This window comes from Odocoileus virginianus, unplaced genomic scaffold, assembly GCF_023699985.2.
Source record: "Odocoileus virginianus isolate 20LAN1187 ecotype Illinois unplaced genomic scaffold, Ovbor_1.2 Unplaced_Contig_3, whole genome shotgun sequence".
Taxonomy (NCBI): Eukaryota; Metazoa; Chordata; class Mammalia; order Artiodactyla; family Cervidae; genus Odocoileus; species Odocoileus virginianus.
This window is the reverse complement of record NW_027224320.1, coordinates 1,537,382-1,554,201: the sequence shown is the minus strand read 5'-3', so window position 1 is coordinate 1,554,201 and position 16,820 is coordinate 1,537,382. Positions and strand designations below refer to the sequence as shown.

General features: G+C 62.1%; 1 protein-coding gene across 1 annotated transcript; it reads right to left on the bottom strand.

Annotated features, from left to right (window-relative positions):
• Positions 1-6,087: 6,087 nt before the first annotated feature.
• On the bottom strand, positions 6,088-7,536 carry H1-10 (H1.10 linker histone). Its single transcript, XM_020881154.2, has one exon. The coding sequence runs from the start codon at positions 7,172-7,174 to the stop codon at positions 6,530-6,532; it is 645 nt and encodes a 214-aa protein (XP_020736813.1). The 5' UTR covers positions 7,175-7,536; the 3' UTR covers positions 6,088-6,529.
• Between the last annotated feature and the right edge of the window lie 9,284 nt (positions 7,537-16,820).

The following is a 16,820-nucleotide window of genomic DNA, read 5'->3' as shown; positions in this document are numbered from 1 at the left end:
TTCCCTTGGTTTTTCGCTCTCATTCCCAGAGTCTGTGCTTTTCATTCTGGTTTGTATACCTCGACATAAATGTGATGTTTAAAGGCGCATTCTCATGTCAGAACATGGTTTTGTGATTTTCAGGTTTACGTTAACGGCGTCATGGGCATTTCCTTCTGCAGTTTTCCCCGTCTGAAGCCTCAGCGTTTCTAGGCATTGCCAGGTCGCACCCCAGATTTTCACTGGACTGCCGTTTTCTCCCCTCTGCCAGTCCTCACTCCTGCTTGTAAGAATCAAGTCTCAGAAGGGCAGCCTGCCCCTGCCCGTCTCCAGTGGCCACGGAGACCAGGCCCCTGCCATCCTCCCGGCAGGAGGGACAGTCCCTGCACCGGGCTCTCTGAGCCCTCCCGTGCCGTGTGGGCACACGGCTTGGCTCCAAGCCTCAGAGGAAGCAGAGGGCCGCCTAGACTCCAGATTCTGTTGCAGTGGACAGATGTCTCCCCGACTCCTGTCTGCAGTCCACCTGGCTCCATCGCTTCCTGTAAAGCTGTGTACCTGAAAAGCCCTGTGCATCCAAGGAGAACAGACCCAGGCGAGGGAGGGACTCGGCCCACAGGGGCAGGTCGGAGGGGCGCCTGGCCTGGGTCTCAGCTTGCAGGGTGAGGACAGGATCCTGCTTTCTCCCGGGAAGCCCCGAGGGCAGGCTGGTGATGGGAATCAGGGTGCTGGCTGACCTCAGCCAGGAGGAGGGTAGAGCCTCAGTCCTTGCGGAAGGAGGCCTGGCTTGGGCTGCGTGGGTGGCCCGCAGTGCATCCAAAGCTGCCCCGAGGCTGGTTTGTCCTTCTCTGAATCAGGACAGTGGGTGCTCGCGGTTAGCTCCCAGGAGCCCACGGCAGCAGGTGCTGGTTGTTGGGGAGCCGACGCCTACCGCTGTCAGGGTGTTGCTCCTGTGGAGAGGGTCCCGAGGCTCCAGGGAAGAGACATGCTGCAGACTTCATGGGCACCACTCCCAGTGGAGGTACGGGGACTGGGGGCTGGGACAGAGCCCCACTGCCCCACTTTTCGCCCCCGATGGAGGCAGCCAGGAGAAAGAGAACACTTGGGAGAAGCAAGAGGAGTTGGGCGAGAACAGGGAAGCAATACCCGGAGGTGCACAGTGCAGGGCTCTGGGGGGAGGTGGTCACCTGGGGTGCAGGCGCTCAGCAGCAGCAGGCTGAGCTCGTCACCACCGCGGCGCTTGCCTCTGGCTCCTGCTCCATCAGGACACCACCATCCAAAGCCATTTGTCTCGTGAAACAGCCAGAACCACCCAACCCTCAAAGAAGATCAAACTGAGTGATCACATAGGTGGGGACCACAGGCCACACCACATCACACGTGATTTTGTTTGGCCTAGGAATTTATTGTTTGCTGTGGATTTTGTTTATTTTGTTTTGGTAAAATCCACACGGTGTAAGGTTACCATTGCACCCGTTCTTCAGTGCACAGTCCTCTGCTGTGAACAACGCTCCCACTGTTGTGCAGCCATCACCAGCATCCATCCCCAGAAGCCTTTCCACCTTGCAAACCTGAGATTCTGACCCCGTCCCTGTCCCCGCCTCTGACACCCACCATCCTGCTTCCTGTCTTTGTGAACTTGACTCCTGAAGGCCCTCATGTAAGTGGGAGCATGCTGGCTTGTTTGACTGAGCGCACTGTTTTTCAGGTTAATCCCTGTTGTCGCCAGTGTCAGAACTTCCTTTTAAGGCTGAATAATATTGCATGGTGTGTTGAGGCCACACTTTGTTCATCCATCAGCCAGTGATGGACCCCTGGGTTGCTTCCACCCATTGGCTGTTGTGGTTAGTGCTGCTATGAGCACAGCTGCGTGGATCTCTGAGTCACTATTTTCAATTCTTTTGGGTGTGTCCCCAGAAGTAAAATTGATGGCTCAATTCTATGTTTGACTTTTTGAGGAACCTCCATACTGTTTTCCAATAGCTGCATTATTTTACATTCCTACCATCAATGCACAAAGTTCCAGTTTCAATTCCACATTTTAAAAGTGGGAGGTTTCACATGCACACACACAAAATGTATCGTCTCCACATAAAAACTTCTCAGGAGGTGCCTCTGATGCCGGAGTCCCGGGTGGGACCACAGGCAGCTGGGGGCCCCTGCTGCCAGGCTCCCTGGATAAGCCACTCCCCTCCCTGCCTCCAGAGGGCAGCTCAGAAGCTTGCAGGTGCTCCTGCAGTGTCTAAGAAAGCTCTGGCTACATTCTGCCCCGCTGTTGCTGGAGACCATCAGAAGGGCTCTGGGGCCCGTGCACCTCTGTTTGAGAGCCTGGTCCCGGCTGGAACCGCCCACCTGATGGTGGAGCCACGGTGTCTTTGCATGGCTGTGGCTGGGCCGCATGGGGCTGCCCTCACTTGTATGTTTCCCTGCGGGGTGGCCACAGGCAGATTCTTGCCGGAGTCGGGAGGAAGCCGCTGCCATGGTTGCCGGGCTGCCCACTTACCTCCTCGGTGGGAAGCAGGATTCTCAGGGTTCCTGATTCCCGGGCCAGATGTGGACAGGTTCACCCCTGGACGAAGAGTCTCAGCTTCTGCAGGACAGCGACAGCCCCGTCGCCAGGGTCAGAGGCAACATGCACTTGGGTTTCAGTCCTGTGCTCAGCACCAGGCCCTGTCCTGGTGGAGGACAGCTTGAGCCAGAGTTGACTGGGTCAAAACCCCATTCTACGGGTTGCTCGGGCAGTTTGGCCTCGAAAGGGGCCTTTGCAGCATCTGCGCAGCCATCTGGGGCCCAGGAAGAGGCAGGATCCAGAACACAGAAGCAGACCTGAGATCTGAGGAGGTTCCCAAAGAGGCAGGTCCCAGCCCAGGGAGAGGAAAGAGGTGGCCTCGCAGGAGAGAGACAACTGCACATCCAGAGGTGGTGGAAAACCTGAGACCCCAGCCAGAGGGTCAGACAGCCCTGCTCAGCAGATGAGTGAGCAAAAGATATCTCTTTCGGCTCTGTTTATAGATGAGGACACTGAGGCTTGGAGAGAGCAGTCTTGCCACAGACATCAGACGGTGGTGGAGCCAGGTCCAGAGCCCTGCCCTGCCACTGCGGGCCCCCACTCCCAGCCCCATCCAGCCCCTGTCCTGCCCAGCGGATGCAGGCCTGGGCCGTGGCCATGTCCCTGGTCGCTTGCCTCCTTGCTGTAGTGCGGTCACCTCATCCAGGAAGCCCTCCTCCAGGGCCTCGCGGTGTCACGTGCCTTCAATGTTTATCTGGAATTGAGGCCAGGCCAAGTCCAAGAGACACAGTAAGTAGATCCCCCTTCTCCACCCCTGCCCCTGCCCCCTGCTCTGTGCAGGAGCTGAGTGTGGTGTCAGAGCAGAAAACAGACCTCCCACACCAGTAAGGTGGGTGTTGGAACCCCTCCCTCACCGGCTGTCTTGAGGCTAATGTCTGCAGCCTTCCTTGGGGTGCCAGGCACACAAGGGGTGTTTCTTCAACTTCAGGGTGTGGGACCCACCCACAGAGGTGCCGCTCAGCTGAAGGGAACTCGGGCAGAGCTGAGGAGGGGCCTGCGGTGGAGTGCAGGCCCCTGGGAGAGCCTGAGGGTTAGGGTTAGGGTTAGGGTTAGGGTTAGGGTTAGGGTTAGGGTGAGGGTGAGGGTGAGGGTTAGGGTTAGGGTTAGGGTTAGGGTTAGGCCCCTGGGAGAGCGTGTTCTCGATTTTCACGGGTTTACTGGAAGCCGCGCAGGAGCCACTCTGTGGCGTGGGGCCCAGGTTCTCACTGCGGCGGCTTCTTGTTGCCGAGCGCGGCCTCCGCAGCTGTGGCCCCCGAGCTTCGTTCCTCCACGGCACACGGGATCTTTGTGGACCAGCGACAGAACCTGCGTCTCCTGCATTGGCAGGTGGATTCCCAACCACTGGACAACCAGGGAAGTCCTGCGTGAGTGGTTTTGAGAAAGAGCAATTTGAATGGATGACAAGGTCCAGGAAGTGGGCATGGGAGGATAAAATGAGCTGAAGGAGTGAGACTGGATTGCAGGTAACAGAAACACAAGTCAAACTAGCTTATGTAAAAAGCAGGCATCGGCTCCTGAACAGCTGGCTCTAAGTAGCTTCAGGCTCAACTGGACCCGGGCCTTGCATGAACACCCTCAGGTATCTCTTTCTCTGTGTTGGCTCCAGTTTTCTGTCTTGGCTTCTTTTCCAGGTGGGCGTTCTCCATGTGTTGACAAGGGTGGCCACTGGCAGCTCTGGCCCAATGTCCCTACCGTTAGTGGTCCTGGGTGGAAGAGCACTTCTTTCTCACTACTTCGATTGACTCATTGAGGTCAAGAACTCATTTCACCAATCGTTGTGGCCAGGCAACAGGTGAAAGAATCATCAGCCAGGTCTCTGGTCACGTGACCATCCTTGGGCCTGGAAGGGTCAGACCCCAGAGCATTGTGGCTGGAGAACAGGGAGCATGACTTTGTCCCTGGGAGAAAATGAAAGTGCTTTTTATCGTCAGAAGAGGCGCGCCAGTGCTCCTGGAGAAACAGGCCTTAGCATGGAAAAGGCAACAAGCCAGGGGCCAAGCCTTTAAAGAGCAGAGGGGAGAGGGTGACAGGAGACGTGGGGGCGGCCTCAGAGCTGGAGGCCACTGGAACTGGGTGGTGAGCAGTGCACGGCTGATTGCCGATCTAGGAGGAAAGTCTGGGAAGACCATGTAGAAGAGCTGACCTGCAAGGCCACTTGAGGGTGTGGCGCTGCAGGGAGGTCGTCAAAGGGTGGAGTTAGCAAGGGAGGAGCTTGGGTCGGGGGAGCTCTGCAAGACGAAGCTGCTTGATGTGAAGAGCTGGGCCAGAAGAGGCAAAGATGGCTGCCCGGTCCCCGCAGCCCACCCCACCCGAACCCAACCTCAGGGCCACCTACAAGAGGGCCAGAGAATCAGTCTCCAGCCCGAGGCGTACTTGGACAGCTAGGGTGAGCCCAGGTGGCATCTTGCTCAGGGAGAGAGGATGGAATCTGAGGGCTCACTTTTAGTGGGTCAGGAGCACCATCCCCTGGACCCTGGGAAGCCTAGGCCTCTCAGCGCTGCTAGCTGCTGGTGGCCTATTGGCTGGCTCTGCAGACAGCTTGGGACTGGCCCGGTCTGGCACGGTGGCCCTGCGGCAGGGTACTGGGCACACTGCCCCCCAATCAGAGCTGCAAAGGAGATGAAGCCGTTGCCAAAACCTGGGCTGGCAGAGTGGGTGTTTTTCCCAAGAATCCAGACAGCCACTGCCAAGTCCAGCATTCCTCCTCCGCCCCGATGGAGGCCTGGTCACTTACGTGGTTCCCTCCCACCCCCAGCAAAGCGTGGGCAGGGCCGGCACCTGAGCTGGCTTGGCCCCAGACTGAGCTGGGCGCTAACGCTGGCAGCTGGCCCTGCAGCAGGAGGCAGTGCAGACCCCCAGCAGGGACAGGTCGAGTAGGCACGGGTGGCCGCTTGCCCACCGTGTGGAGGGTCTATGCTGCCACCCCTCCCTGTGTTCCAGGGGGCAGTGGCTGCCAGGCAGCGCTCAAGTAACTTGCTGGCCCAGGACTCCTCTAGTGGAGATTCTCTGCGGCTGTCATCTAGTTCCAGCCCAGACTTGCTCAGCCTGGTCTGTACATACACACTATTCTGGAATGTTCGCTGGCTTCTCCACCGCTCCAGAGTTCTCCCGTTTTGCAGGGGTGTCCCTTCATAGGAACATATTAAAATAGGCCTCAGTTTACCCTCAACTCTGGATCCCACGTATGCTCCAGATTACAAGCTCCAGGGGGGTCAGTCTTGCTCAGACCACTTCCTGCATCACGGTGGGTGAGCCTGGGTCCGCTGTCCACATCAACAGGAAGCCTCACTTAACTACAAAGTTAACTAAGCTGTGAAGGCCCACCCTGCAGTGACTGAGGGCAGACCCTCGCAAAGCCCCTGCTCCCCCAGCCCCCGGGCCAAACTGCCATTCTACCCACGTAAACCCATGCCTTCTGGAACCCACCGCCCAGCTCCGCGCCTGCCTCTCTAGCAGACTTAGCGCGCCGGAGACCCTCCGCTACCCATCCAGCCCAAGCTCAAGCCCCTCTTCCCTACTCCACGCGAAGACAACAAGAGCGGTTGAAAGGTTTAAACAATTTATTTTGCCCCAAAAATGGAGGCCACAGGGAGAAAAGCCACGCGCGCTACCGCGCCAGTACTCGGCGCGCGCCCGGAGGCGGGAAGGGCGGGGGCGGGAAGGGGTGCACCGCCCTGGCGTTCTCGCGCGCAGGCCGGGGCGGGCAGGCGCAGCCCGGCCATTGGCGCCCCGGAGCCGGTAACCAAGGCGACAGCCCGGGCCAAAGGCGCGAGCCAATAAGGGCGTCGCCAGGGCCGCTTCAAAAATCTAAAAAGCAAATAACCAAAAAAAAAAAAAGAAAAAAAAAAAAACGCTCCCACGTTGGGGGATGGGCAGGCCGGCGCGGCCCGGGGCCACTGATGTCGGGGCGCGCACGGCGGTTCGGGCTCCGCGCAAAACCTACGTGCACTCTGGGGTGGAAAAGTAGGCGCCGGGGTCCTGTGGTCACTTGCGGCCCTTGGGCACTTTGGGGACGCTGGGCTTTGCCGCTTTCTTCACCTTCTTGCCCCCCGCGGCCGCCGCCTTCTTGGCCTTGGTGCCTTTGTCCTTCTTGGAAGCGGCGCCCTTCTTGTGCGAGCGCTTCTCGGGCTGTGGGCCCTTGGCCGGCTTCTTGTCCGCACGTCGAGGGGCGGCCGCACCCGGGGCCGCCTTCTTGGCCTTGTGCGCAGCGGGCGCCGGGGCAGAAGCGGGCGCCGGGGCTCCGCGCCGCTCGCCGCCGCCACCCTCCAGCTTCTTGCGGTTGAGCTTGAAGGAGCCGTTGGCGCCGGTGCCCTTCACCTGCAGCAGGGTGTCGTTCTGCACCAGCGCCTTGATGGAGTACTTGAGGTAGGTGCGCCCATTTTGCTGGTCGAACCACACCACCTTCTTGGCCTCCGCGTAGATCTTGGCCAGTGATGAACCGTTGCGCTCGCCCAGCCGACGGATGGTCTCCACCACCAGCTGACTGTACTTGCCCGGCTGGTTCTTCTTTTTGCTATTCTTCCTCTTCTTGGATGGGGACAATGAGGTCGAGCCTCCAGCCTTCGCCGCCTTCTTGGCCGCCCCCTCGGCAGTCGTCAGCGGCAGGGCCTCTTCAAGCTCCACAGACATAGTGGCGAGCGGGTTGGTGGCGGGCGGGGCGCGGAAACCCGGGGGCCGTGCCGGGAAGAGAAAGGCGAGGGGCCGCGGGGGCGCCGGGGGGCTGGGGGCGCGCGGCGGCTCCAGGCGGGAGCGGCCGCGGCCGGGCCTGGGGCCGGGCGGCAGGGCTGGGGTGGGGGCCGGGCCGGCCGGAGCGGGGGTCCCGAATCGGGACCGGAAGCGGGGCCGGCGCGGAAGCGATCGGAGCGCAGGAGTCCGGCGCGAAATGGCCGGAGCAGTAATCGCTCGGGAGCGGGGAAGTCGGCCTAGCGAGCTGCCGCCACCGCCGCCTACGCCGGAACTTGCTGGGCGTGCGCGCTGCGCTCTGGCGGGGAGGGTGCCGCGCTCCCCTTTTATGGCTCCACGGCGGACCACGTTGAGAACAACAACAGCCTGGTCCGGGGCCGGCGCCAACTTGTGCTTCTTGAAGCCCCTTCCCCGGCCGCTGGCTTCCTAGACCCGGCCTCCCCGGCGCCGCTGTGCCCGTCGCTGTGCACCCCGGACAGGGCCGGAGCCCGTGGCGCGGTGGAGAGGCGGCCCGCGCCCAGGGAGGGCTGGCTAGAGGGGAACGGAGGGGCGCACCCTAGGCTGAGGGAGCGCGAGAGGAGGGGGGCACCCCGTTTGAGGCCGAATAGCGCGGGCCCCCAGGGAGGCCCCGCAGCCCGGAGCTCCGCAGCCGACAGCCAAGAGTGCCCCACGGGCCCCCAAGCCCAGATCGCGTCCAGAGGCCCCCGGGCCTGCCCGCTGGACGGGCTTTAATTTGTCCGAACTAACACAGGGCACGCCCTCGCGCGGTCGGCTGGGGCAGTGTGGAGGAGCCGGGACGCTTCGAGGGGGGTCTCCGCCTGAGTGCAAGGGGAGGGCGGATGCAGGCGCCTTCCTTTGCGCACCCGAGGCCCCCTTAGGCCTCGAGGGCCCAGGGCAGCACGCGGGAGGCGGCGGGAGGACCGCAGGTGCTTCTTTGGGGACATTCCCCAGGCGTCCCCACCGCCGCCGCGTGCGCTACAAGTGCCCCCGTTTTGTGCTGCGTGAGTAGCTTCTACCCTTACCCCAAAGCCACAAGGCGGCTCTGGCGGGGACGAGGGGAGGCGCTGGCCCCCGGAGGATTTCCCAAGGAGGATGGGGGAGAGGAGCGGCTCCTCGTTCTCTGCACCACCACCACCACCCCCCCACTTCGTGTGGGGAGCGCAGTTGAGCGGGGACACTCTCTCTGGGTACCAGGTGGAAGCTTGTGCAAGTTGGTGGCCCTGCCGCTGGGTCCAGTACTGGGGGTGAGCAGGAGGCGTCGGACCATCTTTCTCCAAGCCAAAGGAGCCCCCACTTGGGGAAAGCTGAGATACGGGGAGACGCTCCAGGAGGAGGGTGGATCCCTTTTAGGATGAGTGATTTAGGCCCGATCCTGCGCCCTGCAGTCTCCTGAGGCCCAAGCATTGGAGGAGGGGCGGGCAGGATGGAATGGGGGCGGACAGCAGAACCGCGGGGCCCCCCAGAGGTCTGTGCGCACCCCTGCCACAGCGCTTGCGCTGCCCCGCGTGCTCTCCAACAAGCTGCGGTTATAGTAAGCCCCAGGGGAGGAGGACTTTGAGCCAGGGAAATGTGAGGCTGGTGGGATTTGCAGGGGGACGGGGGAGGTCAGGGGCTGGGAACCACAAAAGGGGGCAGTGAGTACACCCAGCAGGAGAGAGAAGGAAGATGGGTCTCAGCGTGGGCTCCTGGAGCCCCTTCCAGCACAGCGGCCGGGAGCCCTGAGTCCAGGGGGGAATGGGGAGCAGTGGTCAGGGGCCTGCAGACACCCAGGGCTTGAGCGAAGACCTCGGGTTCCAGAGATGCAAGGCTGTGTGCAGGGCGAGAAGCTGCGAGATGGGAGAGCCCTTGTCCCCCTCCCAGGGTGGACCAGGGTGCACGGAGGTGGAGTGGGAGCAGGGGCACCCGAGAGACAGCTGGCCCAGGGCAACCAGGTGACTGGTGAGAGGGACTCAGGTCAAAGGAAGAGCAGAGAGTGAAACCAGCTCATCCTGTGGGGGCGGGGCAGGGGTGAGAATGTGAATCTGGAGCCGGTTGCAGCAGCAGGAGAGACTGGGTGAGGGCCCTCTCCCCCGGGCCTGACATCAGACCAGACTGAAGAGGAGGGTGTGGGCTGGCAGGAGAGTGCAGCTGTCCACTGGAGACAGAGGAATGACCGTCAGAGAGAAGAGGACCAGGCTCAGTCGGGCCCTGCGAAGTGAGAGATTTTCCAGAACAGAGGACCTGTCTGCTCAGGGTAGCCCTCAGAAAACCGGCTGAACTTGTCACCTGGCCAGCTTCCGACTTCTCAGGAACTCTGCCTGGACTTTGCCTCTTCAGCCCAGTGTATTTATAAAGATGAAGATGAAAAATCAGGCCATTTCACACGAAACTGCAGTCCAGATCTCAGATTTCCCTTTTTAAAAAATCTGCAGAAAGGACCGGGGTCGGGGCAGAAGCGGGGTGAGTAACAGTGGGCTGATGTCCAGCACCTGGTCGGTGAGGAGGGGGTCAGCGGGAGTGGGGGAAAGGCTCTGTGGCCTGGGGGGAGGCCTGGCCATGCCAGAAGGAACACAGGACTCGGAGCAGAGCATGGACGCGTGCAGGCCGGCAGCGTAGCCCAGACCCCCTGGAGGATGCGGTGGACACACTCCAGAGGCCTCTCCAGTCCAGGGTCCCCGGGGCTCGGGGACACCGACTCTGGGCTCCAGAAGCTGGTGGGATGGAGTGGTTTCTTCCCACTGACCTCAACATACAGATGAGGAAACAGGACTGGGCCCACGCCTTCAGGAACGCGTGGCCCACAAACCCCACACTCCCGGGGAGCCGCCTGCCACCCCTGTAAGGACAGGACAGGTGGCGAAGGCCTCCCGTGGCCAATGAAAGAATGACGAAACGTGGGGAAAGGGGCCTCTGCAATTGGCCCAGGGCCTAGGACCCTCAGGGTTCAGATTCCGTCCAGACACCAGTGACACCCACATCTCTCCCAAGCGGCAGACAGAGGCCGCCCACCTTCCCCTCGGGGTGTCTGAAGTCTCTCTTCTGTGTCTCCTATTTTCTCCTGCAATCCCGCTCTCCCCCACACTTGCAGAGAGCAGGGGCTGCTCCCCGCTTAGCCGCCCCACCCTCTGGCTCTGGCCTTTTCGTTCCTTGCGCCCGAGGCTCCACCACGCCTGGGATTCCCAGTCGCGTGGCTGGCCCTTTTCCTCCAGAATCCATTCAGAGCTGCCTCCAGGCCCACCGCCCCGCTTTACTTTCCTCATAGCACTTATCCTTATCTGACCCTATGTTGCCTACTTGTCGAGGGGCAAGGGAGGCCCTCTGAGCGCCAGCTGGACTGGCCCTGTTCCCTGTGGGCCCAGCTTCCCGGGGGCACACCCTGCAGCAGCAACGTGGTTTGGCCTGGACCCCTGCTGCCCCATGCACTCCCCGCGTGACCCGCCTGCCTGGGCCTTGGGCCGGCTCTGTAGGGGTCCACACGCGGAAGGACCAACTGGGCGGCCCCCACACACAGTTTCTGACAGCCTAGGATGGGGCCCCAGGCAAGAGGCCGAGAGAGGCCTGAGGGGTCGCAGCCCCGCGGGCTCCGGGGGTGGCGGGAGGTCTGTCTCCCCACACTGTGCTTTAGACGGCGCGGCTGGCTCCAGCCTGGGCCCGCTTTGGTGTTTAAAATGCAAGTAAGAGGCCTTAGGTGCTTTTTAGTATCTAAGGGGAAATGGAATTCACCAGGTGTGAGCTTGGGGAAGGTCGCCTTTAAGATGCAAATGTGTATTGTGTAGTCCTGAACACACTACTATGGAGGTCTCTCTCCCCCCTCCCCCGCAGCGGGCGGGTGAGCCGCCCGCGGAGAGCGGATGGCTCTTGCTGAGGCTTGGAGGAGGCAGGACGCGGGATGGAGAGGCCACCACACCCTGTCCCCAGGGGCAGTGGAGTGAGCCCAGAGGCCCCGGCTGCCCACCCACCCCCGCTTCCCCTTGGGGGGCTCCCCCCGCTGCAGACACCCCCGAAGTGCAGCTGTGCTTAGAAGACTGTGTAAAGAAGGGACGGGCGCCACTCAGCGTGGCAGGACCCACTGCTGCCGGGCACTGCGTGTCGGGGTCACAGTGAGGGCGGCTCCCCGGGGGGGGGGGGCAGGACTGAGGACTGGGAGCACGAAGTGACAGTCCCTCCCCCCCAGGAGCCGACGGCTGACGCGGGGCCTGGCAGGTGGCGCCGTGTCTGGGAGGCGTCCCCCCACCTTCCCGTGGCTGGTTCTTCCAGAGCTGGGGACCCTCTCGGTCACGCCACCTTCTCCAGGCCTTTTACTTTAAGAGTGTTTTTCCCTTTAAGAGCCGGGTCCCTTTTTCTTAGTGAAGTTATTTGTGGTAGAAAACCCGACTGGAGGAATGAGGCGGTGCGAAGTGAAAACCACGGCGGCGTGTCTCGGGCTCTGGACACGGGTCCGTGTACAGGGGCCTGTGCTCAGGAGCCTCGGCGCCCCCCACCCCCCGCCCGCCCCGTCCTGTCATGCCCTCGGGGCAGGCCGGGCAGTTACTGATGTTTCCCTGACTGTCCTTTGTTCACCAGCCCAGAAAGAGCCGCCAGATTCACTCTTACAAATCCACTTAAGTGTTGATGCCCTGTGACCCGGCAGGCTTCCAAGTGTGCGCCCCTCCAACCCACGTCCCCGTGAGCACCCATCCCGGGCCTTGTGAGTCCACCCAGCCTGGCCTGCGTGTGTGTCTCCCCGCCCCACATTTCAGGCGCAGCCATCTGGCCACCCCTGGTGAACTGGCTGCCTCCTCCGCGCTTCCTGGCTCCCCCAGCGAATTCAGCCTTTCGGGGGCTTGGATGGCCTGGCGTCCTTCCCCTTCACAGCCAGGCTCTGCCCCCCCCACCTCCTTTTCTTCCTTCTGAAACAGCCCCAGCCCTGCCTCCCCGAGGGGCCTCCCCTGCAGGGATCTCTGCCTGGCCAGGGGCAGGGGGTGGTGGGCAGGCTCTGGGAAGGCAGTGCGGCTGAGTGGCCTTCGAGCCGTGATCTGTGGGCAGGGCGGCCCAGGAGCGGCTGGCTCCCGCCTCCCCGAGGGGCCTCCCCTGCAGGGGGATCGCTGACTGGCCTTCTAGCCATGTTCCATGGACAGGGAGGCCCAGGAGAGGCTGGCCCTTTGCCCATTTGCCTCGCTTCTCCAGCAGGGTGTCCTGGGGGGCGAGCTGGCCCACGCACCAGGGAGGCCAAGGCCGGAACCGGTTGTCCAGCCTCAGCCGTGGTAGAGCTTGACATCTCTTCTCCATGGGGCCCTGGGGATCGAGGCTGAGGGGCTGGGGCAAGGTCGCGTCCAGACACTGTTCTGGGAGGGGTGCCAGGGCCAGGGCAGAGCCTGACAAGCAGAGAAATCATCTTCCAGGGTCGCCCTACCGGCAAGGTCCCCCCCCGCCGCCCTGCCACGGCCGGGGAAGATAGCAAAGCATTTGCTATTTACCTCATTTCAAGGAGCGGCACCACCCCCTGCCCCAGTAGTAGCACTTGGTTTTGTACCATTAATCACTCTCTGAGATTGTCCTGTCTTGTGCCTGTCACCCCCACGAGAGCAGGGATGCTCTCAAGCCACGCCGCATGCGGCCTGACACATAGTAGGCCCTCAATAAATATTTGTTGAATGAATGAAATGGGAGTCAAAGCCGGGCGGGCTTAGGGTGAGCACGCGGGCCTGCCAGGCTCACAGGAGCTCATCTCAGGGCGATCGGGCTTGCCCAGTCCTGGGGGTCCTGACTTTCTTTCCTGGTCTAGAACCAACCCCAGCCACCCCTGAAAGCTCCCTAACTGCCGCTTTCTGGGGGTGCCCCTCCTCCTGCCTACCCCCCCGCCCCCCCGCTTCCTCCCCCACTCCAGAGGCCTTTGAAGAGAGTGGTGGGAGCTTCTTGCTCTCCCACTCAGGGCCCCCTCACCAGCCACAGCATCCCGGCCCTGCTGACCTCTTCGACTTTATATCCTCGGCTCACCCGGCCTCCCTGCCACAGCCCGCGTCCCAGCCCAGCTCCTTCAACCCTGGTCATCCCAATTCCTTATCCTGTTAAGTTTTCTCTAGCTAAATTATCTTCTGCTTTAACATCTGCCCTCAAGGCCCCTCTGTCTTGTGTAGCCTTGAATATAATACTCTAGAAGGGGCTCTAACTGCTATTTCAGAAGATGGGTGCATGGGGACCCACTTGTGAAAATGAGGCGGCCAGCAAAGCGCACCAGACACCTCCTCCTCCTAACTCGAGAGCCTGACATACACAGCTCTCCAAAACTGAGCTCCCCTCCGCTCCTCCCCTCTCATCAGCCACTGCTTCTTGAAGGAGGTGACCCTCTGAATGCTTTGGGAGCATCCTCGATGGGTTCAGGGGAAGGGACCCCCTTGGGACCTGAAAAAGCTCAGGTGCAAGGTGCAGAGAAGGGGTCAAGCCCACCCAGGGCTTCTGGGTTGTGCTCCAAGTCTGATTCCCAGTCCAGTGCTCTTGCCCTTCCTGACCTCTCATCTGGCCAGTTAGCTGGGGATGGGGAAGGGATGGGGAGGCCAGGCCAGGCCCCTGGATGAGGACGGACGTTGGCCATGTGCCCGCCTTGTCTGGGTGAGAAGGCTGTCTGGGGCCAGGCCCCAGAGCCTGGGAACATTGGGAGGGGACCTGGGGGAGAGCCCGAGCTGTCTCCTGGCCTCTGAGCTCACCCTGGACCTGTCTGCCAGGCACCACCAGCCCCAGAAGACCGAGAAAGCCTCCGAGTGGGTCTCCCTGTGGCCAGATCTTCACAGAGGCCACCGTTTTCTCAGAGCCCCCCACTGGACCCCATCAGATTCTGCCCGTCCCCCCTTAAACTTAAACCCTCAGGCTGTCTCCCATCGCACTCAGAATAAAATCCGAGCGTGCCGCCCCGTGTCCCCACCTGCCGCTCCACCTGGGGCTTTTGTGGTGCAGGGCCCTCCTCGCCTCCCCTTCTTGCCAATCAGGCGAGTACCACCTCCCCCAGGGAGCCCTCCCTGAACACCCTATCTGAAGTAGGACCACACACCCCCCCCCACCGTCTTTCACTTTTCCAGGTTTTTTCTTCAAAGCACTTGTCACGGCTGTAGCTTCTGCATTTATAGCCTAAGTCTCTCTTCCCCACCCAGCTTCTGCTTGTCTGGCTGTGGGTCACCGGACCCTCTGTAGGCGGCACACGGTAGATGCTCAGTGAAAGCTTGTGTGAATCACCGAGAGAAAGAGCCCTGCCTAGGAGGAGCTGGGAGATGTGGCCTCTCCTCTCGGCCCCCAGCACTGACTGGTTGTCTGGAGAGTGGAGAGCTAGACGGCATCTCCCCCTGCCACACACGCACCCTAGGCCTGCGAGGGGCCAGGAGAGGGCTCAAGCGGAGGAAGGCGTCCAACGGGACGCCTGTGGCCTGGAGCCCTGCGCAGGGGGCTCCGAGGACCTGGGGGCAGCCTTCTGTGTGGGCAGCGGGCAGGTTCTCGGCAAGGACAGTGTTCACCCCCGGAAAGGATAGCGGCCGGGGTCGGGGTCGGTCGGCGGAGGCCTCTGGGTACAGAGGGGAAGGGTCCCCAGGGTGGGGACGCTCGTCTCTGCCCCAGGGGCGCGGGAGCGGGCGCCCAGCCTCCGCGTTTTCCCCAAGTGCCGCCGGCCCTTCGCGCCCGCCCGCCCTCGTCCAGCAGCGCAGGAGGTCTGTGCCGCGGGCCGCCGGCGGGCGTTGGGCGCGCGCTCCCGCGGCCGTCTCCATGGAGACCGCGCGCGCCTCCCAACCGGGGCGCCGGCGGCCGTTGGGCGCGCGCCCGCGGCCGTCTCCAAGGAGACCGCGCGCGCGCCCTGAGCGGTGCCAGCCCGGGGAAGGGCCTGGGGGCCTTCCGGGCGACGCGGGCTCGCGAGGCCGCTGAGGGAGCAGCTTTGGGAAAGGCACTGACCCAGAGCCGGCGATCTGGACCCTCGGTGGCCGTCGCTTGTGCTCTGGAGGCGGCTCTGCGGTGAGGGTCCGTGCAGACACCCCGCCCTGGGGCAGCCGCCGAGGGCGCCGTCCCGCCGGCCCCCAGCGCGGTCTCCGGGCTCTGGGGTCTCAGAGCAGCCTGGGCCCCTCTCCTCCCGGCCAGGAGACATCCCTGCCGCCTACACACACGCGCACACACACACACACACACACACGTGCACGTGTAGATGCCCACAGCAGCTGGCGTTCTCGCAAGACAGCCCTACCCTCTACACACACACGTACATAATGTCCACAGCCTCAGTGGGGGCTGGCCCACCTGGAGGCGGGCTTCTCCGGGCCTCTGGCCAGGTGACAGCTGCCGCACACCTGACCTGCGGCCGCTCCAGCAGCGACCTCTCACCCGTCCTCACCTGCCGTCCCTGGTGCTGCCTTCAAGGATGTACAGTGGGCACCTGCGGGCCTTGGTCGGGCGGGAGCCCGTGCCCCCAGCACCCGTGGGGACTGTGGCCCCCGGGGACCGGGGCGTCACAGACCCACCTGGTGGTGAGTCAGCAGAGCTGCGTGCTCACGCGGGTCCCCCTCCGACACCTCTGGGCCTCCTTGTCCCCGCTCCCCATTCCTCTGTCTGGATGCTTCTCTATTCATTTCGTCCCAGGAAACCAAAAAACCCCACGAGAAAACCATAGACAAAAGCACCAATTGTATCTATCCCAGGGCCCACAAACTTACAGGCCTACTTGACCAGGTAGAAAATACGTCAATGAGGTGGTTTGCAAGGCCTGGTGGGCGCACAAGGGGGCGACTGGGAGCAGCCTCCGCTGCGGCGCCAGGCGGAAGGCAGGCTCAATACTCTGAAGACAAGGAGGAAAATGATCTTGCTTAGTATGTAATCTCGTGTGCTTTAAACGTTTGTTGTTTAGTCGCTAAGTCGTGTCTGACTCTTTGTGACCCCAGGGACTGTAGCCCGCCAGGCTCCTCTGTCCATGGGATTCTCCAGGCAAGAATACTGGAGTGGGTTGCCATGCCCGCCTCCAGGGGATCTTCCCGACCCAGGGATCGAACCAGGTCTCCTGTAGTGGCAGGCGGTCCTTGAGCGCTGGGCTGCCTGGGAAGCCCTCCAGTGTACCATGTACTTGAATGTTTGTACGCACTGTGAAACAGCACAGTCCGTCACCGTACACGGTTCCAGAATTTTGTTTTTTTCCTGATGAGGACTTTTTAAGACCTACCCTCATTGTGAAACTTTATGGAGCCTGTAGTTAAATCCGTTTCACCTGTAACCTGCCTTGACGCCTCAAGCGCATTTTAATCGTTGCTGCATAGAGTCGCGTGTCCTCCCCACAGCGGGAGCCTAGACGACACGCCTGCCCAAGCTGTCCTCCAGGAACCCGGCTTCAGCTGCAGCTGGTGTGAGCTGGGCCGTGGGACCACGGCCCCTCCAGCTGGGCCGGCACAGGTGTCCACAGGGTGACCTTTTGAAGCCGCAGACGCCAGGGTCTGGTTCCACCTGCGCCAGACCCCCGATGGGACGCGATGCACCCACCTTTCCCCGCCACCTCGCCCTGCTTCTTACTCCTGATCCCTTCATGCCCCAGCCCCTTGCCGGCTGGGAGGTTCGTTCTCCTGCCTCCTTGCTTGGCTGCCTTGTGAATAAACCCCCAAACCTCGGCGTCTCAGTGGAG

Coding starts and splice junctions, on each gene's coding strand:
- H1-10 (XM_020881154.2), bottom strand. CDS start 7,174: ATGTCTGTGGAGCTTGAAGAGGCCCTGCCGCTGACGACTGCCGAGGGG.